The sequence below is a fragment of the Bubalus kerabau genome, chromosome 3, assembly GCF_029407905.1.
Source record: "Bubalus kerabau isolate K-KA32 ecotype Philippines breed swamp buffalo chromosome 3, PCC_UOA_SB_1v2, whole genome shotgun sequence".
Classification (NCBI taxonomy): Eukaryota; Metazoa; Chordata; class Mammalia; order Artiodactyla; family Bovidae; genus Bubalus; species Bubalus kerabau.
In genome coordinates, this window is record NC_073626.1 from 67,023,300 (window position 1) to 67,050,462 (window position 27,163).

Here is a 27,163-nt window from a genome sequence, read left to right on the forward strand (position 1 = left end):
TCACCCAAAAGCAAATTATGTTAAAATTAGTTCTGACTCAGCTACTTTTTTCCATCTCCAAATTCCACCCCTGAAATTTCTAAAATTCAAGTCACAGTTCTGCATATAACTTACTTTACGTGGGTATATGTATGTGCATACATGCTTGTTGCGGGGGGGTGGAAATATACTACTATGGTTATTATAGAGCAAAGAACTTTACATTATACAGAGTCATATCGATACATATTAAGCACCACCTGAAAACTCAAATATGTGTTCCTGAAACAAAAACTCAGAACCAGAATCAATGGTAAACAATCAATTAAAAAGATGGCTACCAAAATTTTAAATGGCCTTATCTCTGTATGGAAAATTCTAAGTGATTTTTACTTTCTTCTTCATAAAGTGCTGAATGCCTTGACTAACACAATGAGATATAACTTTGATAGTTCAAATAATACAGCTATTTGCAACTTGAAAAACTGGAGTTTCCTTAACCAATAACTTCAATTATCTGGAGCTTGAATTAGAAACCTAAAGGAAAAAATGTGAGTCATAAAAATAAATAAGAAACTTCACATATTAAAATCTATGTGACTAAAATACTGCATTCAAGATTGGAAATTTATTTTATGTGATGTAAGTTTGGATATAAGGTTTCTAACTCCAAAGAAAACAACAAAAAAGTCAGGGTGACTGCAAAGCAGGACTAAAAAAATATCAAAACCAGAGAAACAATGTCTGCACTTGAGGAATAAAACATAAATCTAAGAGTCTAGGACCACTCTGAGGAGAAACAGTCCAATATTCTGTCAAAGAATCACCCTACTCAAGAGGGAGGGGAAAAATGTATACTTATGGCTGATTCAGCCATTGTACGGCAGAAACAAACCCAACACTGTTAAGAAACAGTCCTCCAATTAAATTTTTTTTAAAAAATCATTACCCTAAAACAATAAATGTTATTTCATGATGACCCTGAGTCAGAAGGAAAAAGTCAAATTATCAAAGGAAGAACATATATAATGTATTTTAGCTGTACTTTTTAGCTGCACTTCCCTATAACCAAAAGATGATATTTTATCCCTTAGAAGAAAATGTTTCCGTTCTTGCAATTAAACTCATAAGCAGGGTTACTAAAATATAAAAGCAACAGAAAATATATGGGTGGGAAAGGATAAGTCTTAAAAATGAAGGACTTACAGAAGTATAATACTTCAATTAATTTACCCAACTACTGAGGAAGCCTAAAAGTGACACCATTACTACTAAACTTGAAGAAGACACTTGAGTGGACAGATACATTCAAAAACAGACAGACAAGCACTTCATGAGAGAATACAAAAATTTAAACACAAACACAGAAAAAAAAAAAGCAGCAGCAGTCAGCCCAGTGGCTATGGACGTAGGGCTGAGTGTGGGCTTTCTGGAGAACAAGGAAGAGCAATATGACCCTGCTTTTTACCTAAACAGAATCAGCAACAACAACTCTCTCTGGAAGGTGACACAAAAAACAGGTGGCAGTAACTACCTCACAAGGAGAAAAACTGTAGCTGTCGGGGAAAAGGTAAGAAGGAAAACTTCACTATAATCTTACACATCCCTCTGAATTTAAATACACTGAATAAAGTACACTAATACTGTGTGCACTGTTCTTCCTTCAAGCTCTTAGGTTTTTGTATTTTTCACCCCAAAACTAAGTATAGTAATTAAGGTCCAGCAACAGTAGGACATCACACTTTCAGAAACGAACCTTACGTAGTACTGTATAAACAATCACAGCCTGAAAATAAAAAACCTGGGTTTTTGCTGAAGCTTTACTGATAACTAGATATAAAGTCTCTGAGTAAATCACTTAATCTGTCTACCCCTTCAGTTTTTCATCTGTTCATGATGCAGTATGATTTCTAAGATGCCTTAAAGTACTTTTTCTGGATCTAAAAACCTATTCAAATGCATCCAGGACTGTCATGCACAGTTTCTATTAATGTTCGATATTCTAGAGTTAGTAAGTACCAATCCTGTGACATAGTATGCATATATATACAAATACAATTCAACCTGTTAGTTCAAAACTGGTAAAGTCCAATATAAACACAGACACAATTTCAACAAAGGAAGGGGCTTTCTAAGTCTAGTGGTTCAACCCGCTTCCAATATTCAGCAAATATGCTGAAGAGAAAATAATTTAAGAAAAGGCAAACAGAAAAATGATGGAAAAACTATTAAAAATCAAAAAGCAATATACATGCTGAAATGTCAAGGGCTTCCCTTGTGGCTCAGCTGGTAAAGAACCTGCCTGCAATGCGGGAGACCTGGGTTCGATGCCTGGGTTGGGAAGATCCCCCGGAGAAGGGAAAGAAATGTCAAGAGAAGAAGAGAAGAAATGTCAAGGTGATATATATTGATGTCTGCAACTTACCCTGAAATGTACCAACAATAACAAAAAAGATGAATTTAGGTGAATCTAGGTAGAGAAATGAGTATCTGCTGTGCAACTATTTTAGTTTTTTTAAATATATTTGATAATATTCATTAGAAAACGTTGTTGCTTTAAAGGTAAATTATCTAGAAACCTTACCCGAACACAGTCACCCAAGTGTCATCAAGGTGATCTTCAGATGTCAGAGAATCTCCTTGAGTATAAAAAGGATCCAACTGGGCAGGAGATAACGTTGTCTTTCGGGGTTGACCAATGTTTGCAGGACTAAACACACTTTGCCCTATATTAGTATATTTAGTAAGTTAGTTACCAATATAAACATTTTGGTTTATTTTAAATGAAAGTTTTAGTTTTAAATGGAAAAGTATATCAAAAGTTGGCAATTCCATAAATAATTCAAAATATACACTGTACCCAAATCATAATTATTCTGAAGGAGATCAGCCCTGGGATTTCTTTGGAAGGAATGATGTTAAAGCTGAAACTCCAGTACTTTGGCCACCTCATGCGAAGAGTTGACTCATCGGGAAAGACTCTGATGCTGGGAGGGATTGGGGGCAGGAGGAGAAGGGGACGACAGAGGATGAGATGGCTGGATGGCATCACTGACTCGATGGACTTGAGTCTGGGTGAACCCCGGGAGTTGGTGATGGACAGGGAGGCCTGGCGTGCTGTGATTCATGGGGTCACAAAGAGTTGGACATGACTGAGCGACTGAAGTGAACTGAACTGATACAATGAGAGGAAACCATTAAAATTTGAGTGTAACTTATGACTTTGCAAATATATTTATTACAAATTTCTAAATGTTTTATTAATTTCCAGTTAAACCTACACCAGAAGGATCTCCAGTCAACCTCAAGGACTTCTGTTGGACTCATCTTCCAAACCCACCACTTTCGTTATGGCACCTCTGCCTTAAAAATACTCTATTACTTCTCATTAGACAGTACAAAATCCAAATACCTTGGTCTCCACAATATCAGTTCAGTTCAGTTCAGTCACTCAGTCATATCTGCTCAGTGACCCCATGAAGGAGGTATGCCAGGCCTCCCTGTCTATCACCAACTCCCGGAGTCCACCCAAACCCATGTCCATCGAGTCAGTGATGCCATCCAACCATCTCATCCTCTGTCATCCCCTTCTCCTCCTGCCCTCAATCTTTCCCAGCATCAGGGTCTTTTCCAATGAGTCAGCTCTTTGCATCAAGTGGCCAAAGTATTGGAGTTTCAGCTTCAACATCAGTCCTTCCAATGAACACCCATGACCGATTTCCCTTAGGATGGACTGGTTGGATCTCCTTGAGGTCCAAGGGACTCTCAAAAGTCTTCTCCAACACCACAATTCAAAAGCATCGATATACTTCCAACCTTATTTTTCCAGTGTGCTCCTAAACAGTACTACCCTAGTCCCTAAGATGTGAATGCAGTTTTCTCTTATTCAGGATATTTCTATCTGAAATGTCTGATTCTATTTTTTCTTTTCTTATCCTTCAACAACTACAATTAATGAGTGCTTCATGTCCAATATGTCAAGCTAAACACTTTACATGTTCATTTTATTTCAGAAGTTCTGTCCTATTAAGACCACTTATTTCTGAGAAGCAGAGACTTTAAATGTATGCTAAGGACATTCCAGGTATTAAAGATACAAAAAGTGACCAAGTTAGACCAAAGGGAGGAAAAAAAATCTCTAACAGAGCTTAAATTCTCATGGAAGAGAGACAAGCAAATACCTAGTATGTTAGAAAACAAAATCCTGTAAGAAAAAAATCATAATGCAGAGAAGAGTGATAAGGAATACATATGCAGATACATATTCCAAAATACATAAGGAACTCATACAATTCAACAGCAAAAAGCAAACAAAACAAAACCAATCCAATTAAAAAAAAAAAATGGAAAGAGGAACTCAACAGACATTTTCCCAAAGACATACAAATGTCCACAGGTACAAAGACAGGTGCTCAATATCACTAATCATTAGGAAAATGCATATCAAAACCAGAATGAGATATCTCATGGCTATTCATCAATGGCTATCATTTAAAAAAAAAAAGAGAGATAAGGATAAGGACTTAGAGAAAAGGGAATCCTTATACACTGCTGGTGGGAATACAAGTTGGTACACACACTATGAAAAACAGTATAGAGGGTTCTCAAAAAAATTAAAAATAGAGCTACATATGATCCAGCAATCCCACTTCTGAGCATATAGCCCAGGAAAATGAAAGCAGGATCTCAGATATCTACACTCCCATGTTCACTGAAGCACTATTCACAACAGCCAAGATACGGATACAAAATAAAGGTCCATCAGTAGATAGATGGATAAAGATGTGCTACGTAAGTCCAACGAAATGTCAGTCAGCCATTTAAAAGAACGAAGTCCTGCCATTTGCGACAATATGGATGGACCTTGAGTGCATGACATTCAAGATGGTAAGTGAAAGAAGTCAGACCAATACTGTATCACCCCATTTATATGGGAGTGTAAAAGCGCAGAACTCACAGCAGTGGTTACCAGGGACTTGGGGATAGGGGATAAGGGGAGTTGTTCTGGTCAAAGGGTACAGTTGAATAAGCTCTGGGGATTTAAGTACAGCATGCTGATTATCACTAATAATACCAGATTACATACTTAAAAGCTGCTAAGAGAATAGAGTTTTCTCACCACAAAAAAAAAAAAAGAAATGGTAATTAAGTAATATGATGAAGTGTCAGCAAACACTAGGATCATTTTGTAATATATCAGTGTAGCAAATCAGCACATAGTATACAATTTAAACTTGACTGTCAATGATAGCTCAATAATTCTGTAATGTTAGTTTCCCTCTATTATATTATATCCATCAATTAACCTGGAACAGTAGACTTAAACGTTACTTCAAGAATCAAATGGAACATTAGAAAGATAAGAACTCACAAAAGTTAACTATTTTAACAAGATATAAATTCAATACTATGAATGATGTACTTGGTACAATTATTATTTTACATCAACAGCACAAACATATTCAGAGCCAAATCTAAAATAAGACTTCCAAGAATGATCTCCATTCTCTCGCCTCCAAGCAGTATTAAACCAAAACTACAGCCTCAACAGAATTAAAAGTCAAAGGCATCAATAAAGTAAAAACTGCAATGTAACAATGTGATTTAACTAAAGAGGAAAAATATGACCATTTACAAATTTCAAAGTTCTTAATTCTTTATGCCATGCAACTTGAATTCCCTTACATCATCTGGACTCAAGTTTAGAAACCAGAATTAATCTAATTTAACACATTAATATAGCCTTTCCTTATGGAAAAAAGTAAATAATTTCAGATCACCTCAGATCTGCTAGGCTAATTAAGAAATCTATTTAATCAAAACACTATACTAGCCCCTACTAGAAAATAAGAGATGCTCAAAACTGATTCTCTTATGTTCAGTTGTCAAGAAATCAGGCTAAAAACAATTTAGCAACCAGAAACTTGACAAATATTTAAATATTTTTACAACAGTAATCAAGCAAAAGAAGGTATGGAACAGTTATTATTAACTCTAGAGAAAACAAAAGGATATCCAAGAAGGACATGGAATTCTAGTATATTACATGGTTCAGTCTATAGATGTGCCTAATTTTAAAATTAAATTCATGCTTAAGAGAGACAATACAAAGTAAATAACTTAAAGAATGTTAAACTGCACAGGATGCTAAAATACATTTGGTAACTTTTCTTTTTCCTAGCAATTCTTCTTTTCTTCCTCATCACAGAGGCATTTAATAGGTATAAAATATTGAAAAAAATAAAAAATAAAAAAATAAAATATTTCTAAAATAAGCCTGATTTAAAATGAGACACCCTACTTTAATAAGTGAGCTAATCAACTTATCAACTTTCCTGCTAGGAAATATGAAGAAGCACACAAAGAGACAGTGCACTCAGTCGTGTCCGACTCTTGCGACCCCATTGACTGGAGCCCGCCAGGCTCCTCCGTCCATGGGATTCTCCAGGCAAGAATACTGGAGTGGGTTGCCATTTCCTTCTCCAGGGGATATTCCCGACCGGGGAATCGAACCCAGGTCTCCAGCATTGCAGGCAGATTCTTTACCGACTGGGGGGGTGGGGTGAGGAGTGGGGTATAAGAACAAGAAAGCAAATAGAACAGGGTCAAAAAATGGAATGATTAAGATTAATGGGGGCTCTAACCCGATCCATTCTGCCATGGCTCCCTGGCCCTCGCAGGCTCTCAACAATCACATGAGATTTTAGGAATGCACCACACAGAATTGATTAGTGAAAGGATATACCACATAGAACTGATTTGTTAAATATCACCCCTCCCTTACCCTCTGCCTCCAACATACTCCCTAGAGTACTACAGGCAGGGAAGACCTAAATAAACTATTGGGAGGAATCCCTAACACTTTTCCAGAGTAGAAAACAAAAGATAACCTTAAATAAGTTTAGTTCTTACTACAAAGACATGCCTTTAACACAATAAAAGAGATAGTAAAAAGGCATTTTAGTATAAAATCTAAAGCCAATTCAAAAATTTTATGTCCTGTATTACCATTAAGAAGGTACAATTTAGCTTTGCTATATCATATATATAACCTTCAAGGAAGAAATTAAATGAAGGATAAAATAAGACAACCATTATGACCTTTAAAAATAAATCAAAATTAAGTCTCAAATAAGCAATCTAATTTTTGCCTCATCAACTACTCTGAAAAACATAAATCACTTATACATAATATAAAACTATGTACATAACTTTAGCATAATTGCCCCCCACCTTGTTACTGTTTCATTGGTCCAGTAATTTTACTTCTTCCTTTCAATCAGACTTCTGGTACCTGCAAGCAATGCTTTGTATAATGAAAAAGTGTGCCTATCAAACCACATCAAATTGTGTCTCCCTTGGTAAATCATTACTCAGTCTTAAGATCAGACTGGAAGTGGAAGGCAAAAGAACTTACTACCTTTTATGAAAATGTCTTCAATGAAAGACCAGATTCCATTATTTCAAAACAGACCACTAACCTAAATGAAAATAAGAGACAGAAAGAGTGGGAAATTTTAAATAGATACATGGGATATGAAACTTGGGAGAAAAAGAGGTCCCTGGCAGTGCTGCTACCTTCTTAGCATGAAACAATGTAGCACAACATACACAAAGAATTTGGTCTCAGTCCAAAGAGATGTTTGGCCTTTCCAGGTTCCCGGGAGATAACCCCTACACCCTAGGAAATTTCCCCAGCCAGGAGAGCGTTTCTGTTATTTGTGGCAGGCCCCTCAACCTCAAGTGAGCCTGACAGTTCATGCTAACAAGGTGACTTTTAGTGAAGTCGGTCATGCCATAATGACCACCCATAAAGACCCATGTTAAAGGTCACCTCTGGGCAGAAGAAGGGATGGAGATTGAGTTTAGCCACTTGATCGATGATGCAATCATTTTTATGTGATGAAACTCCAATGGAAACTCAAGGCATGGAGGCTCCATGAGCTTCCCTGCTTGCCAATACTCTGGGCATACTGCATGTGTCAATGCCAAGAGGATAACACGTCACGGCTCTTGCTTGGAACAGTCCCAGACTTCAGCCTACATAGATCTTTCTTTAGAAGGTTCTAATCTGTATCTTTTCTATAATAAAACTAACTGTAAGCATTGCACTTTCAGTGGATCCTCAATCTGTCTAGTGAATTATCAGACCTTCAAGTGGGCTTGGGAAAGCCTGAATTTGCAGCCAGCAAGTCTGAAATGAAAGTGGCCCTGGGGACCCCTAAACTTACAGTCAGCACCTGAAGATACAGCAGTCTTGCAGGGACTGTATGCTCAGACTTGCAGTTTGACAAACGCATTGTACCCAGATGAATATAACAATATCCAAAATAGTACGATGAACTGAACACCAATATTCATCTCCAGCATTTGTCAGGTACCTAATGACAATCACTCTGGAAAGTCCAAGGTTTTGGAGACCACAGAAGGTGTGAAACAGACTCCTGGTTGAAATCAAGGAAAACTAGTTTAAGAGAGTATATAATAAGGGATGAAAAGGCAAGGCCTTCCTCATCTTGTGCAGCTACTCCACCCCCAAAACACCAAGGTGTTAGTCCCCAAGGAAAAGAAACGTCAATACCTCAGGACTATGGCACCCCACTCCAGTACTCTTGCCTGGAAAATTCCAGGGATGGGGGAGCCTGGTCGGCTGCCGTCTATGGGATCGCACAGAGTTGGACATGACTGAAGTGACTTAGCAGCAGCAGCAGCAGGTGGGTCCCAGTCACAGTGGAGAATAACTATGTAAGAGACTAAGTGAAAATCTGCATATTGAAAAGAAGACTTCTCCCTTTCTATATTCAGAACAGCAGCTTAGACATTAATACCGAATATTAAAGAATTTTTCTTTGGGAAATTTAAGAGAAAGGACCTATATATACTGAAATCAGATATTTTTCCAACAAAAATTTATCTAACTGTCCAATGCTCCTACAGCAAAGCCCAAAAAGAGGCAGAATAACCTCTCTCCACTAATTTCCCCCTTCCTACCATTGTCAACACACACACACACACACACACAGACTCCAAGTAGCTATTTAGTGCCTCATTCAATATATATGTCTTCACTAAGAAAAGGTATAAGAGTTAAAAAAAAAAGAAAGAAAAAGGAGAGAGGAAAAAAAAAAAGATCTAGAAGGAAACAGTATGAACAGGAATAAAAGTCCAACGTGAACTTCACTGGTAAGTTATTTTAACCATGAAACAAGACAGGATGCTACATTTTAAATACTTTAAGAGAACAGCAGCAAAAAAGATCATTGAATATTAAAATATCAAAATAAATTATTAGATGCACTGGAAATTGAGATTATGGACATCTTTCAGAAAGTATAATACAGATATACAAGACACTCTAACATAGAAAAAGTAGAAACTTAGAAATCTCAGCAGCACTCACAAACAGAAGAAATTCCAGAGAGATAGAGAACACAGAAAACAGTGGGAAAGCTATTATCAAATATAAGGAAGTTTGCCAAAACCCAGGCTAAGTGTCTTGATTTAAAGGATCCACCAACTCCCCAGAAAGATAAAGTCCCAGACCAAGGCAGATTTGTGAAACTGAAAACACTAACCATACAGAGACCTTAAATTTTTTGAAACCAAGCCCCTACAACAGCTTAGGAACCATCACTGTGTCTGACTTCTGCAGAACACTGGAAGCCAGAAGACAAAGGAATGATGCCTCCAAAATTCCAATCTAGAACTCTATACTTGGCCAAACAAGCAACCCACTTACAAGGAAGGTAAAAAGCATTTCAAACTCAAGGTCTTAAAGTTTATTTCCCATGTAAGTTTTCCTAGAAAGGTACTCAAATATGTCCTTCACCAAAATGAGATAATAAACTAAGAAAACATGTTAACTAGGAAAAATAGAGCAACTCTAGAAACTTGCTAAGGCAAATCCTGAGATAAGAGCTGTACATCAAGCTAATATAGGAAACAGCCAGAAGAGAAGCTGAGAATTAGAAGTTCTCAGTTTAAAACAAACAAAAATGAAACTATGAGCATTTTTAAAAAGACACAGCAGCAGAACAGTTGCTTAAAGGAAGCAAATGGCACATAGAAAATTAGACAAATGGAAAAAAGAAACAACTATTAAGAAAAATTAAAATTTTACAGGAAGGATAAATTATAATATACTACTTGATGCAACACTAAACAGCACTTATATAATCATAGTAATATAAAACACTGACAAAGGAATAAAGTTTGATATATTTCAATTATATTCAGATAATGCAGGGGAGATAATTATCTTCAATTACCTTAAGATAAATATAGCAACTTTAAAAATGAAAATCAAGAATTAGCAATATAATTATATACAGCCAACTAAGTAATGGCCCTCCAGGATGGCTACATCCTAATCCCCAGAACACATAGCAAAAGAGATTATGCATTTAGGATTAAGGATCCTGAGATGGGAACACTATCGAAGATTATTCAGGTGGACCCCCAATACATCCACCAGTGTCCTCACAAGAGATGTAATGTGATGATGGAAAAAGACTGGAGTGATACAGTACACTTTTAAGTTGAAAGAAGGGACCACAAACCAAAGAATATAGGTAACCACTAGAAACTGGAAAACACAAAACCAAAAAGCAGGGGAATGGATCCTCTCTAGGGCCTCCAGAGGTAACCAGTCTTACCAACACCTTGACTGTAGCTCAATGAAACTGACTTTGGACTTCTGACTTCTAGAACTACAAGAAAATAAATCCAAACTGTTGTAAGTCACTGAACTTGTGGTAATATGTCATAGTGACAACAGATAGCTAATACAGCAACTTACTCAGGTAAGGGAAGCTAAATTCCAAAAGGAATAGCTCTAAGATCTGGACATGCTAGTTCTGGAGGAATAAAGCTAAAGACTGCAGCATTTCATTATAGTACTGCATCTAAGTACTATGTGCTATTTTTAAACAATCTGCAATTATTACTTTGACTAAAACATAAGATATTATCCCACTAAAATTAGAGACCAATCAATGGTACTATGACTATTTTGCCATGAAACTAAATAAATTTTGGTGATTAATTTTAAAAAGTTAATGCCACAGGCAGAAAAATGGTCCCCCAAAGATGTCTGTGTCCTAATACCCAGGAGTTGTGAATATGTTACATTTACATGGTAAAGAGAAATTAAGGATGCTATGGAATTAAGATTGCTAATCATCTCATCTTACACAAGAAGATTATGCTGGACTAATAGAATGAACCCAACAGAATCACAAAGGTCCTTAAATTACAAGGGGAAACAAATGATGTGAAATAAAGGCTCAACTAACCACTGCAGGCTTTGAAGTTGGTAAAAATGCATGAGCCAAGACATATGGGCAGTTCTAAAAGCTGGAAAAGAGAAGAAAACAAGATTCTCCCCTAGCACCTCCACAAAAGAATGGAGTCCTACTAATACTCTGACTTTAGCCCACTGAGACCTATTCCAGATTTCTGAATTCCAGAATTTTGAAATAATAAATGAGTTACTTGAAACCACTATAATCTGTGATAATCTGTGTCAGCAGCAATAAGAAACTAATATAATCTAGATTAAGGCTAATTTTACTCAATATATGAAAGAAAAACTATGCCACACCAAGTTGGACACAAATATTCCAATCATCAGTGTGGGATGTCATTGCCTCAAAAGACTATATACATATAGGAGTTTCCTCTGTCTACTGTAACAAACTACCACAGACTGAGTGGCTTAAAACAGAAGAAATTTATTCTCTCTTAAAGTTCTGGAAACCAAAAGTCTAAGAACAAGTTTTCAGCAGAGTCTAACACCTGCTGAAGGCCAGCAATCAAAGAATTCCTTGCCTGCTGGCTCCTGTAGCTTCCAGAGACGCTGGTGACTTTTGTGTTAGAGAACACAAAGGTCCTCGCCATTTAAGGACCTTTGTGATTCTGCTGGGTTCACTCTATTAGTCCAGCATAATCTTCTTGTGTAAGATGAGATGATTAGCAATCTCAATTCCATAGCATCCTTAATTTCTCTTTACCATGTAAATGTAACATATTCACAACTCCTGGGTATTATTAGGACACAGACATCTTTGGGGGACCATTTTTCTGCCTGTGGCATTAACTTTTTAAAATTAATCACTAAAATTTATTTAGTTTCATGCTACAATACTTCAATGTTTGCCTCACTTCATATCACCTTCTCCTCTGTATTATCTCTCCTGTCTGTGCCAAATTTCTCTGTGCCAAATTTCTCTAAGAAAACCTGTGATTGGATTTAGGGCACACTTGCATCCAGGTAATAACCAGGATTATCTTCCCCTCTTTTCCTCTCTCCTTAACTGTCTACTCTCCTTGAGAGATACCCCTCTCAAGATCCTTAAATTAATATGTTTTGGCCACAAAAAGGTTCCAGGAGTTAGAATGTGAACATGTCATTTTGGGGGCCACCATTCAACTCACTACAACTTACATCCATCAATCCATTCAGTCAACCAACATTTACTGATGTCCCTTTATACCCAGGTCTGTGATAGGTAAACAATGAAGGTATATAGAAGGAATCTCTGTCCTAAAGATCATAACCCAGTAATGGAGTAAGATAAGAGCCTACCAGAGAGAGTTCTACAGGCTCACACTCAAGGAACAGCTAACCCAGATCAGACAAAGAAGTGTCAGGGAAAAGCTACTCACAGAAAAATTAGTCCTTTATCTGCTCTTCTAGGAACACTATTAGAATTCTGAGTTCCTGGCATCAACAAAAGCAGCCAAAAATGGCTATAATCTAAACATCATACTTAATCTGTTAACAGTATGCTAACACAAATAAGGATTTTAGCTCAGTTCATATAAATGCTGTACTACTTGCAAAGGCTGACAAGTAAATGAAAGAACTTCTCAAGAAAAAAAATTTTTTAATTAAAAATAGGATGAAAAATAGAGGAACACTTAAATAGCAGCAGAAGAAAACTGATCTGTGAGGATGGGGAAAGATAGGGCAAACATTCAGTATTCTTTACCAGAGGCCATAATGATTAAAAAGTTTCTGAAATTCTTTAATCTTGATTACCTACTTTGTTGTATGACCAAGGTTTTCCTGCACCAGAAATAATATTTTAAAAGAGATTTTTAACCTCAGTTATAGAATTAAACGGAGAAGGCAATGGCACCCCACTCCAGTACTCTTGCCTGGAAAATCCCATAGATGGAGGAGCCTGGTAAGCTGCAGTCCATGGGGTCACTAAGAGTCGGACACGACTGAGCGACTTCACTTTCACTTTTCACTTCCATGCATTGGAGAAGGAAATGGCAACCCACTCCAGTGTTCTTGCCTGGAGAATCCCAGGGTTGGGGGAGCCTGGTGGGCTGCCGTGTCTGGGGTCGCACAGAGTTGGACACGACTGAAGTGACTTAGCAGCAGCAGCAGCAGCAGAGAGTTAAAAACTAACCAAAATCTCCTTATTAGATACAAGTTCAGTTCAGTTCAGTTCAGTCGCTCAGTCATGTCCGATTCTTTGCAACCTCATGGACTGCAACATGCCAGGCCTCCCTGTCCATCACCAACTCCCGGAACTGTAAACTCATGTATACAATGCCATGCTAAGTCACTTCAGTCGTGTCCGACCCCGTGCGACCCCATAGACGGCAGCCCACCAGGCTCCCTGGGATTCTCCAGGCAAGAACACTGGAGTGGGTTGCCATTGCCTTCTCCAATGCATGAAAGTGAAAAGTGAAAGGAAAGTCGCTCAGTCGTGTCCGACTCTTAGCAGCCCCATGGACTGCAGCCTACCAGGCTCCTCCATCCATGGGATATTCCAGGCAAGAGTACTGGAGTGGGGTGCCAGTGCCTTCTCCGAAAGACCTCAGCATAAACCAGCAATTCATACCATTAAGTCCTGTGATGTCTCTTTATAAAAGCTGTCAACCTCCGAAAGTTAAAATTTACAAATTATAGAAGTTTTCATGTATTTAACATTAAATGTAAGAGTTTAAAAATCGAAAAGTCTACATATTCTTCCTCAATTTTTTCAACTCTTTTATTCAATTTCTTGTTTAGTATCAACCATGCATCATAGTCCTCATGCCTACAACATGTTTTCAAAAGTATTCTTTTTCAAGAAGAAGCATTCTTTTTCACTTATGTCCCATTAAGACTTTCTATACATAAATTCTTTAAACTTAAAGGAGAAGCAGCTGTGGCTCCCAGTGGCCAATTTTATGACAGGGATATTTTCCTATCACAGTTTTTATATTTTCACATATGGTTTCTAAAATCACAAGAAACTCATAAAAGTTACAGTATTAGAAAAAATAGATTAACAAAAGGAAGTTTAATTAGCTTTAACCCTGTACTCTTCTACACGACAGCAGTAAGAATATTATAATGTATGTTTTTAGACAACTAAGAAATGCTTTAAAACATATAACACATTACTTAAATTACATGCTTTTGCATTTCCAAAGTCTCTGGAGTCGTTTACTGACTCAGCCATACAGTCACTATTACAGCGAACAGTCAAGTAGCAAGGCATCATCACACAACAAAGCACTGCCACCTACCTATTTGTTTGATCAGATTAAGACAGCTAAAACCTGACCTAATTCCCCTACAACATTTCACCTCAAGTATGTAACTGAAATAGAGGTGACATCCTCGATTTTTCACCATGATATGTGATAGAAATCTAAAGTCATCACCCCAAAGTTTCTGTCCCCCAGTTTTATTGATTGGTAATTCAACCAAACTCTAATCCAAGTATTGCTGTGAAGGGATTTTACAGATAGAATTAGGTTATTTATCAGCTCATCTTAAAATAAAGAACTACTGTGGACTACTGCAATGAACCAAAGGAATCAAATGATCCCTTAACAGCAGCAGATGGCAGAAAAGTCATATCAGAACTACAAGAGAACAGAGAGGTCAGAGAGACTCAAAGCATATAAAAAGACTTGATCTGCCATTGCAGCTTTTGAAGACAGAAAGAAAACCAGAAGCCAAAGAACGAGGGCAGCCTCTAGACACTGAAAATAACCTCTGGCGACAGCTGGTAAAGAAACAGAGACTTCAGTCCTCCAACTGAATGCAACTGAATTTGGCCAACGACCTGGATGCAGATTCATCCACAGTTTCCAGAAAAGAACAGAGCCCTGCTAACATCTGAGCTCTAAAGAACCAAGCTCTGCCCGAGACATCTGACCACAGAAACTATGAGATAATAAACGTGTGTTGTTTTAAGCCATTAAGTTTGTGATAATTTGTTACAGCAAAAGTTTTTTAAAAATACAGATTCTGGTACCAAGTAGAATGCTGCTGTAATACCTCTAAGTGTGGACATACCGTTAGAATAGGGCAGTGGGTGGAGGCTGGAAGAACTTGGAGGAACATGGTAGAAATAGCATTGGACAAACCAGTAGTAGAAATCTATACTTTAAAGAACACTGCCAGTGATGGCTCACACACTGCTTGAAGAAATCAAGATCTGGAGGATAAAAAGATCTGTTTGTCACTGGGTATTACTTTGTCAACCATTTTGCCTTTAAACAGGGGTGTTTAGCACATTTCGTTTATGTAATTGTCCATTCAGTTCATTTAAATCTACTGTCTTGCTATTCCTTCTTTCATCTGTTTCTGCTGTTGCTTCTCTTTTCCTCCTTTCCTGTCCTGTTTTATGTCTAAGCCACCCCCATCTCTCACCTGGGTTAAGGTAGTAGCCAACTATCTGATCTCCTTGCTTCCACCTTGTCCCTTACTCCAAAGTCTATTCACATCACAGGGGCAGTCTCATCCTATTTTTTTCTACCTTTTCTGGGTAAAGACCAAGTGCTATTAATACAATAACCCCCATTACCTCTCTGGCCTCATCTCCTATTATTTACCCCTCCCTCACTCCATTTCACACTAACTTCTTGACACATATTTGAACACTCCAGACACAATCCCACCTCAGTGCCTTTGTACTTGCTTCTTCCTCTGTTTAGAAAACTTTCCCTAAACATTTTTGAGCAAATGTTAGTTTTCCATAACTATTTGTAGTAAGCAGAATAACGCCCTCCCACCCCAGATGTCCATGTCCTTATCCCTAAAACCTAGGAATCTTACATTACATGGTAAAGGAAAATTAGGACTGCAGATGTTAATATTGCTAATCAGATGACATTACAATAGGGAGATTATCCTGACTATGCAGAAGGGCTGGAAGTCTTCACCAGGGTTCTTAAAAGAGAAAGAGCAAGACTTGACATGAAGCAGAATGATCAGAAAGATACAATGTTGCTTGCTTTAAAGATGGAGGAAGAGGACCAGAAAGAAATGTGGGCAGCCTCTAGAAGATGGAAAAGGCAGAAAACGGATTCTTCCCCAGAGCCTCCATAAATTAACATGGGCTACCAATGCCTTGATTTTAGCCCATTGAGACCCATTTCAGATTTCTCACCTCCAGAACTGTAAAAATAATACACTGAATCATTTAAACCACTTTTAAGTTTATGGTAATATATTACGGCAGCAAAAGAAAACTAATACGCTACCTTAGTTATATAAGCCCTTATCTCCTACTTCCCTTTGCTGCTTAATTTTCCTCCACAAAATATACTACCTTCTAACAAACTATTTACTTTACTTATAAATGTAAATTTCATAAGTAAATGTAAGCTCCATAAAGGCAAAGATTATCTATTTTTTTCAGTTTCCCAGGGCCTGGCACATGATTGTATGCCAAGTATTTGCTGAATGAACATTTGATAGATTATAAATATAAATACATAAATATGTTGGAAAAGCTGTGCTTATGATGATGCTGACAGTGACAGAAATACCATTAATCTTAAAGAAAAACGAGATATAATCAATGGCTATTTATAGTCAATGACATTCATTACAGCTATGCATTAATATCTCTCAAAACATCTTTATTATTCGGTCTGCATTCCTCTTCTTTCCAATTGCAACTTTTTTTTTAATTACAGTTTTAACAATTCAGGAGACACTAATACATAATTTTTTTTAATTCTTAATGCTTTTCAGTAGAATATCATAACCTTATCTGTAAGTTCAGAAAAGAACCAATATACAAATATTTCCTTCCTAAAGAAAGTTACTGACATTTGAGAAAGTCTCCAAGTTTGAAAAATAAGACAAAATTTTGGCAATTACCAACAAAGGTCTTACTATCTTCATTCAAAGAGTAAAACACTGCCACTGGTATTGAAAGGCATTGCTTACCTGTTCCAGGAGTAGCTGTCACAACTCCAACGAGGGGACTCTGCATTACTGAAATGTTTGCCTAAGCGAAAACAGAAGAAAGTGTTCAGGTCAAGTGCAAACTTCTAACCATAAAATAAACACAATAAATGTTGAAGAACTTCATTCAACAGACAACTGAATGTCTACCAGGTACTGGCAACGCCTCTTATTAGCTCACAATTGAAGAGTACTTTCTAAGTTTGCTTGTTTTGTTGTTGATTTTTTTTTTTAAGTTGAACACTACTAATCTAAAAAGGCAGACTCGTTGGCATATTATAATGTTTAAAATAAGAAAAGCTGAACTAGGTAAAAAGACACTATTTTTATTAACAGTAACACTGCTATTTGTTTTTAGTACCTAAAATACAGTATTTGAAATAACAGATATAATGGTGATTCTTCAAATCATCAAAGTTCAAACTGAAAAACAGAAAGTTGGCAAAATTGTATTTCTAAATTGACACTTACAAACCATGAAATAGTATACATTCAAATCAGTCTACACAGTAAACAACTGCGTATCTCTGTCTCTACTAGTAAAAAGTAACAAAAACTAGTTCCTTTAAATCTGAGAAAATTAAAGATTCAAGTAGTTGAAAAATCTTTCTATAAACAAAATAGAAAACAATAATAGCTAATCAAGAATGAGAAAGGCTCTTTCTCTAGAAGTAAACAGAGAGAAATTTTTTTAATAGATTCTGATTAAAGTAAGAAAATCTAAAATCTGGTTATTACCCAACAACCAGACCAAATGTCAAGAGATTATTAAAAGGAGATACAAATTCATTGTTCAATTCTTAATGAGAACTTATGAGGAGAGAGAGGCTGACCAAAGTCTCAGGGGGTTAAACTAATTTGGACTTTAATAATATTCTTAGCAACTTTCAAGTCAAAAGCTTTCTCTACAAATTATGGCTCACAAGATTTTTAAACATTTTGAACATAGCAGTAACTATAAACTCCCTTTCTTTCCAGGTATTATCAGAGGAGTAATGAAAGGTGGCATAAACTTATAAGCCAGAGGTCCTCATACCAAATTAAACATCAGATTTATCTATCAACCTTTAGAAAAATACAACAGAATGTTCTGGACTTAGTTAAGTTTATCACAATACTGTCCAAACACAACACAAACCACACCGAGTAACTGTTCTAGAGTAGGCATGTATATCTGTTAGGGAAATTATAAATAAAATGGAGGGAGTCTTGTTCAGGCTTCAGAAGCTGGAGAGCAGGCCTCTGACTGACTTCTGACCATGCCAAGCTATGTGCTTGCCAGCAAGCACACCAACTGTTACCAACAAATCAACTGGCACTTTAGATAAGAAAGGGAGTGGCATTTGTAATTTCTTGAGCCCCTGGAGGCCTAGCCAGCCTCCCAAGGTCTAAGAAGTCTTATGACTCATAAGGTAAAAGAAACAGCAATGTAAAACTTAAAAACCAGAGCTGCATTTTTGCACACAAATGGATGATGGTATTATTTTGCAGCTTGGAACTATAAGCAGGAGTCCCCAAAAACCTCACCCGTGGAATGGACACACCGCCCAGGACTCTTTTCCCTAAAAGGGACTCCAGACTGCTGTTACTCTGGACTTCCCAACACTATTCAAGTCTGGATGTGGGTTTCGGCCCAGTTTGGTGATATGTATGCAGTTACTTTTCTCTGTTGTTTCTATTTCTTTTCTCTTAGTGGCAGTATATTGAAATTAATCAAATAAGCCTTTATTAAGAATTGAAACTGTTTATTGTGTGTGTGATGAATGGCTTCTTTTCTTAACCAATCCTTCTAACCTAAAATGAAGGATTTAAAACTTTCCACAAAACAACATCTCAGTTAATTACAGGACTAGCCACATTTCAAGCATCGACAGCCACACTTGGCCAGTAGCTACTACACTGGACAGGAGGGCAGGTGTGCAAGTGTTGGTAAGAGAAAGTATTCTGTTTAACACAATGAATTAACTTTGCTTTGCTTTACAAATAGGCCCAGTAAGCCAGGTGTATCAAGCCTATAATCAAAATTTACTGAAAGATTTTTCTACTTTTCTTAAACTTGCCAATAAATATACTATATTTGATTTAAAGAAAGGCCTTTAATATTCCTCCAAATCAAACAGCAGAAGTATCTTTATACAACGAACTTACCAGTTCAGCTGAAACATTTTGTTTCTGTATCCTACTAAGCATAACAGTAATAGGAGAGAAAACTTTTGACTATAAAAGCTCCTAAACTTGCTACTTAAAACAAAAATCAATACTACCTTTCAACTGACAACCAAGACTAATCATAGTAGTATTAGCACAGCATCGTTCTTGTCAACACTGGCTCTAGAGTCAATATTCCCTGGGTTTAAAATCTGGCTCAACCAGACTGGCTGCCTTGGGCTTTTGGTGTCCTAGTTTCCTCAGTGATGAGATAAAGCTCCTAAGAGAGTCATTCATCCCAGGGTCATTGTGAGGATTAAATGAATAATACATGAGATCAGGGCATGTACACTACAGGCACTTCATAAGTATTAGACACTTTTTTGTGCTATCAGTCCCATCAAAACAGAGAATCTCTACCTTGCAATCCATAACTGAAAGTGACACTGGCAGAACACCTACATCCACACCAGCCAAGATTTAACATCACCATCAGAACACCTACAGGAACGGACTAGGCCATCACTCAAAAACATGCAGAAGGAAGCATTTTTAGTAAAATAAGTAAACAGTGAACAGCTCTAAAAGAGTATTCAGTTCAGTTCAGTCACTCAGTCATAGCCGACTCTCTGCGACCCCATGAATTGCAGCACGCCAGGCCTCCCTGTCCATCACCAACTCCCGGAGTTCACTCAGACTCACGTCCATCGAGTCACTGATGCCATCCAGCCATCTCATCCTCTCTCGTCCCCTTCTCCTCCTGCCCCCAATCCCTCCCAGCATCAGAGTCTTTTCCAATAAGTCAACTCTTCGCATGAGGTGGCCAAAGTACTGGAGTTTCAGCTTCAGCATTATTCCTTCCAAAGAACACCCAGGACTAATCTCCTTTAGGATGGACTGGTTGGATCTCCTTGCAGTCCAAAGGACTCTCAAGAGTCTTCTCCAACACCACACTTCAAAAGCATCAATTCTTTGGCACTCAGCTTTCTTCACAGTCCAACTCTCACATCCATACATGACCACTAGAAAAACGATAGCCTTGACTAGAAGTACCTTTGCTGGCAAAGTAATGTCTCTGCTTTTGAATATGCTATCTAGGTTGGTCATAACTTTCCTTCCAAAGAGCATCAATCTTATACTAATAAACCATCCCTAAAAATAATGACCTCAAATCATCACAAGGTACCTGAGATCTGGATAAAATCCTGGATCTTCATTTGTTCTGTCACAAAACTATGTATATTGAACTTTTAAACAACCACTGACGGTGTACCATAGAGTAAACAGTAGACTCTATGGTACCTGTCCCTAATGCTTATTCCTATGCAACAGAGTTATACTAAAACAGACTTCAGGGAAACATTTCAAATTACTGACCCTCACTGTATAACCACATGAAAACATGAAATGAGTATGCATGGCCATAAATGAGGATATGTGTATCACCTGTCTTCTTGAAGTTAAAGGTGTTGATCCAAGTCCTGGGCTGGAAATGTCATCATATATACTTCTAACTGGCGGAGCTCCACTTTTATCTTTATGAGCTGGTACAACTGGCTGTGGTGGTGATCCACCTAACAATGTACAAACAGCATAGTCAGGTGAGAAAACAAAGAAATCTTCCATCTATCTGGTAAGATCCTTTAGTATTTTTAAAATAAGGCTTAAACTCCTGTCTCCCAGTGTTTTTCAAACCTTAATACACAGAGTCACTTGGGCATCTTGTTAAAATTCAGGTTTTGTCTCAGACCGTGTGGGATGGAGCCTGAGATTATGAATTTCTAACAAGCTGCCAGTGATGCCAATATTGGTGATCCACAGATTGCCCTTTGAACAAAAGGTTCCAGAACAAGGACTATATAGAAATGTTAGTTTTTAGTGAATGCGTACAACTTTTGTTTTCTCTACAAAATGCTTAACAATTCAATATCAAATTTAATCCTATTTCTCACTTGAAAGTAGAATACTAAACAGCTCTAGTTTGTATATACCTGAAAAAATATAATATTTTAATGTGGAATTTGACTGTCAAATTCCCATGTTTCTCACAGTAAAAATTTATTAAAGTACATAATAAACATACAGGAAAAGGATCAACTTTGGGGGCCACAAAGAGGCCTTCTTAGGTCAGAGAATCATCAGTGTCAAGTAGTAGAGCAGCCCACATCTTCTGTAAGACTAATGTCCGAGTCAAGACAGTGCAGCAAAAGCCGTGCACACCAGAGCACAGGCTAATGAACGAGACCGGCCCAATCTTTAACTGCCTGTGGTCACTAACCAGCGAGCTCCAGCAAGCTCTGTACCGCATCTAGCCTCAGTTTACTCCTTTAAGAAACAGAGACAGTACCAACTACTCTTTAAGACTGATAAAAGAATAAGATAACATATAAAATGCTTAGGATACTCCCTGGCTCATAAATACTTAATATATGGTAGCTACAACAATAAAATAACACACTTGAAATATGTAAAAATAAATAATCTGTCCAAGATAATGTTTCTAACTGAAGCACTTCAGTTATAACTTATGATAATTCTCCCTGATAAATCTTAAAAAAAAAAAAAAATTATAAACCACTTTAACACAAATAACACCTCACATGCAGGCACGCTAAGTTGCTTCAGTAGTGTCTGACTCTTTGCCACCCTATGGACTGTAGCCCACCAGGCTCCTCTGTCCATGGGATCCTACAGGCAAGAATACTGGAGTGGGTTGCCATGCCCGCCTCCAGTGGATCTTCCCTACCCAGAGATCAAACCCAAGTCTCTTACATCTTCTGCACTGGCAGGTGGGTTCTTTACCACTAGCGCCACCTGGGAAGCCCAATAATACCTTAAGGACAATTAAAGAAAGAATTTCCATTTAAACATCTACTAAAACACTTATTAGCTCACATTTGGAATTCAACCATTTCTGTAGCTCTCACTACTCATGGTCAAAATTTCCAAATTATCTCTTAAAATATTTGTTTGCTAAAAGAGTCCTGTATTAGATGTTTTGTTTACGTAACAATATTTTGTGCTGGCAACTGCAGAGCATAGTTTGTGGAGTAAGTCCTTTCACTAAACACAGTGAGTGAGAATCTTAACTCACTAACACTAGAAGTCAAATTCATATCTACAAATTTACAAATTATATTTCTTTTGACTGAATATTTGCTGTTATTATATTAAGACAAGTTTTTTAAACTGAATCCAGCTGAAGCTGAATGACCATATTCCCCTCCCCCACCCAAACACACTTTAACATCTCTGAAATAGGAATAATTAACAAAAAAATGGCAAATGGTGTATCATATTTAGTGCTTTTCTTTCCTAGTGGTTCTTAATGGTGTTACAATCAATGCTAGATTGAACATAATGCAGTATGCATATTTTTAGGGATTCTTAGAATTAAAGTAAATTACATTGCTTACACCTGTTTCAATAATTTTAGGTGACGAAGGTGAAAGCTGCCTCACTCTTCTTTTTAAAATTCTAGTACATGTACTGATAGTACTTAAAACTACACTAAGCAATTTACCTTTGTTGTCATCTAGTTACTAAGTCATGTCCAACTCTTTTGAGACCCCATGGACTGTAGGCTGCCAGACTCCTCTGTCCATGGGATTTCCAAGGCAAGAATACTGGAGTGGGTTGCCACTTCCTTCTCCAGGGGATCTTCCCCACCCAGGGATCCAACCCGCATCTCCTGCATTGGCAGGCAGTTTCTTTATGGCTGAGCCACCAGGGAAGCCCAAACATTTACCTACCTGCAAGTAAAGGTGATCTCATTTCCATTACTCCTATGGAAGGGCCACTAATTGACCGAGGTTGTGGAGTCACTGGAGCTGGCAAATCCCCCATTAAAAATCCAGGTAAGAACTGGGCATTAACCCCTGGCTTTGGAGACGTGGGTGAACCCAGCATCATTGGTTCAGATCCTAAATGAATCAGAAAATAAAATACAGAGAAAGGACTTCAATGTAATAATAGGTAACAAAAAGATACAAGGACCAGTATACACAATTTTGAGAATTTATTAAAAATTGTTAAATATTACAGAACCACAGTTAAATTATTTTAAAAATCATAAAATTTTTTCCAGAAAAATATGAAAATATTTTGCATTAACAAAATAATATTTGACAGACGTTTACATTATTTCATAGATTTAAGAATCAACATTTATTTTTAAATTTTTGCTTATTGACTAAAAAAAAAAAAAAATCCCTACTACATACAGAACAACTTCTTTCCATTTCTGGCAGTTTCTACTATGTAACAACCAAAAACAAGGACAGGATACACTACCAACATAAAGTCTAAGCAAATTAGACACAACAGATTTAGCTGTATGTCCCATTTTTCTTTCCCCATACACAAAAACCACGTCATTTCTGTAGTAAAAGTGTAATTCTGCACACATTAAAGCACGTATGAAGTAACAGTGATGGCAGCATACCGACTAAGAAGCATGCTTTGGGTAATTTTTTAAAACCATTCATTTTAAAGTTAGGAATAATCAGTAAGTCTCCCTAACAGAACACCAATTAAGAGGAGAACTGATACTTCATGATGATCCATTCAAAATTATTTTTCACAATTTATAGGCTAGGTAATATTATTATTCCAACTATGAAAATAAGGAAGCTATAACTTCCTCTAATTTCAAAACAAAATAGCACAGTAAGGAGAACATGAGCTCTGGAGTCAAGAGACCTGGTTTCAAGTTTTTCAGAAAGATGGACATAATCACAGCACCCAGCTTTGATTAGAAAGATAGCAAATAAAGCACTTAACTCAAGTGCCTAATATACAATGAGTACTCACAAATATTAGTTATTACAATTATTATTCTAATAGTACCTTAAAATCCAAAACCTACTGTGTACATGTAGAATTTGCAATTTCTGCTTATGAAAATTTAATTTTTCAATTATCTGACAAAGCTGATTTGTGATTTATGGAACTCAGAAAGTTTAAACACTTGATATTTTATACAGCCTTTATTAACTACACTGTAATTTTAACTGCCTCAAAATTGTGTTTAGTACTATCCAAATGCTGTCAATTAATTACTCTTCCTCTTATTTCTCATTATAGCAGACCTTGATAGTAACAATGCAAGCACATGAAAAAGGAAAAGAAAGCAAATACTGAAACAGGTGTGAAGAGCTGTATTACATTGTAATTACTTCAAAGTGCTAGTTACTATGTTACCATGGTACTACTACATATTTCCAAAGAACATAATACTAAAATCAAATCAAAAGTCTAAACAAAAGCATATTATGAACATATATTTATAAACTCAAAGTACAAAGTTTTAGGTACCATCTCCCAGCCCCAAAAGAAAACAAAAAAAACACATATATGGGCTTCCTAAGTGGCTAAGTGGTAAAGAATCGCCTGCCAAGGCAGGAAACACAGGATGGATCCCTGGCTCGGGAAAATTCCCTCGAGGAGGAAATGGCGACCCACTCCAGGATTCTTGCCTGGGAAATCCCATGGATAGAAGAACCTTTCATGGGGTCGAAAAAGAGTCAGACATGACTCAGCGACTAAACAACAGCAGCAAGTATACTAAAAATTAAGTCCAAAAACTTTTGACACATCTAAATACATATTGTGATACAACAGAAATAACCAGAGTGAGGAGAGCCAAAGGACTCTTAACTAAACTGTCACTAACCACCGAGCCCTCAGACTAATTTTCCTTAAAAAGTTATATTGTTGGATCCTCAAGTCTTAAATTTCCATTTCCGAGTCTCTACTCCTAAAATGTTAAGTGGTGTGTCTTACTCAGCTAGCATTGTTTGTCGAAGTAACCATAGTTTTAGTGTTCCATTAGGTGCTGCTGCTAAGTCACTTCAGTCGTGTCCGACTCTGTGCAACCCCATAGACGGCCTCCTACCAGGCTCCCCCATCCCTGGGATTCTGCAGGCAAGAACACTGGAGTGGGTTGCCATTTCCTTCTCCAATGCATGAAAGTGAAAAGTGAAAGGGAAGTCGCACAGTCGTGTCCGACTCTTAGCGATTTTCAAATACATCTCTATTATACTAGATGGTTTCTTTTCTGTTTTAAGCTATTCCACGGTTCTCACAAAACCCACAACTCAACCGACACATACACACAATAATCGACATCCAAGGCTGACACGCAAGATTTTTTTTAATGCCCCCATTATATAACGGAAATGATTTTTTTTAATCATTCAGTTCAGTTCAGTTGCTCAGTCGTGTCCGACTCTTTGCGACCCCATGAATTGCAGCACGCCAGGCCTCCCTGTCCATCACCAACTCCCGGAGTTCACCCAAACCCTCGTCCATCGAGTCGGTGATGCCATCCTGCCATCTCATCCTCTGTCGTTCCCTTTTCCTCCTGCCCCCAATCCCTCCCAGCAACAGAGTCTTTTCCAATGAGTCAACTCTTCGCATCAGGTGGCCAAAGTACTGGAGTTTCAGCTTTAGCATCATTCCTTCCAAAGAACACCCAGGACTGATCTTTAGAATGGACTGGCTGGAATCACTACGTGACCGTAATGTAGAGGAATGTACTGTAGAGAAAAAGATCCTCTACAATAGAGTGATTTCCCAAGATAAAGAAAATGAAGCGAACTCATGGCTTCCTATTAAGGGAATATCTCAATGGTTGCCATCACCTGGTTAATTAAATATCGAACAACTCAAGTTTCCATTAACAACACATTCCTTTTGCGAATCCCGGGAGGAGTTGGAATCAAGCAGTAACGAGAAGCCTAGGTGACCGAGCAGCCGTGAAAGGTGACCACGCTCCAGGGCACCGCCCACCCACGTGTTCACAGGTGACGACCTTCCCACCAACGCTTCACAGGATCCGGGAACCCAGCATAGCGTCTGCCGTGCCGGCGAAGTCTCAGGTATGGACAGGTCTGGATCCGGCTTGTGGGGAGTATACCAAGCGGCTTAGTCACCACAAGACCGCCGTTTCTTCGACTTCCTCGGAGCCCGCAGCGTCCCGGAGCCCCCTTGGTAGCTACAGGGTGGCGACGCCTAGAGAAGGGGGCGGACTTGGAACCTGGGGGCGAGCCAAAGGGCTAGCTCTTTGCGGCTTGAAATTAGCAGACGAGACCCTACGATTACTGTCTCTCAGCGTGCCCGCTTCCAAGCTTACAGTGTGCATCGCAGTGCCAGCGAGGAAAAGCAGTTTTTTACTCACCCAACGTGGGCGCCTGGGGTTCCACGGCAAAGGCTGCCATCACAGCAGCAGCGGTATTCACCCCCGGACTTTCCTGATTTTCAAAAATGGCGGAAACTCTCCCCACGGGTGGGGCCGCGCTACCTTATGGGATTGCGTGACTTCCGGACATGCGCTGTATCTGTTGTGGCGCCGGCGCTGCAATTTTGGCATAGGGCAGCAGTCTTCTCGGACTACTTGGGCGGGAAGAATTTCTCTGGTAAAGTGATGAAACAACGTGGAAGTTGTGATTCCGGGACTTCCTTGCTCAACTGTAGAGCCTCCTGATTTGTTGGTGCTTGAGTCGTATAGTAACACAAGTTACTGTAACGCTTCCATAGTTAGCGAGAGTTTGCTGCTGCTGCTAAATCGCTTCAGTCGTGTCTGACTTTGTGCGACCCCATAGACGGCAGCCCACCAGGCTCCCCCTTCCCTGGGATTCTCCAGGCAACACTAGAGTGGCTGTGCTGCTTTTCTTTAGATATTATTTGAAGAGCACGCACACAAACACCTTGTATTTATCAATATGTGTGTGTGAAAATAAGTTGTTTAGCCATTTGCAGCAACATGAATGGACCTGGAGATTATCATAGTGAGTGAAGTAAATCAGACTAAGAAAGACAAAT

The 27,163-nt window shown here is 38.0% G+C and overlaps 1 protein-coding gene across 1 annotated transcript in view; it reads right to left on the reverse strand.

Moving 5' to 3' along the window:
- The window catches only part of NUP35 (nucleoporin 35), a 32,107-nt gene extending 5,432 nt beyond the window's left edge, over nt 1-26,675 (reverse strand). The window contains exons 1-5 of the mRNA XM_055572001.1: nt 26,520-26,675; nt 23,092-23,262; nt 20,786-20,913; nt 17,174-17,234; nt 2,564-2,705 (exon numbers count right to left, since the gene is read on the reverse strand). Of these exons, the coding sequence (XP_055427976.1) occupies nt 2,564-2,705; nt 17,174-17,234; nt 20,786-20,913; nt 23,092-23,262; nt 26,520-26,559 (542 nt within the window). The 5' untranslated portion in view covers nt 26,560-26,675. The remainder of the gene's footprint in view (nt 1-2,563; nt 2,706-17,173; nt 17,235-20,785; nt 20,914-23,091; nt 23,263-26,519) is intronic.
- Between the last annotated feature and the right edge of the window lie 488 nt (nt 26,676-27,163).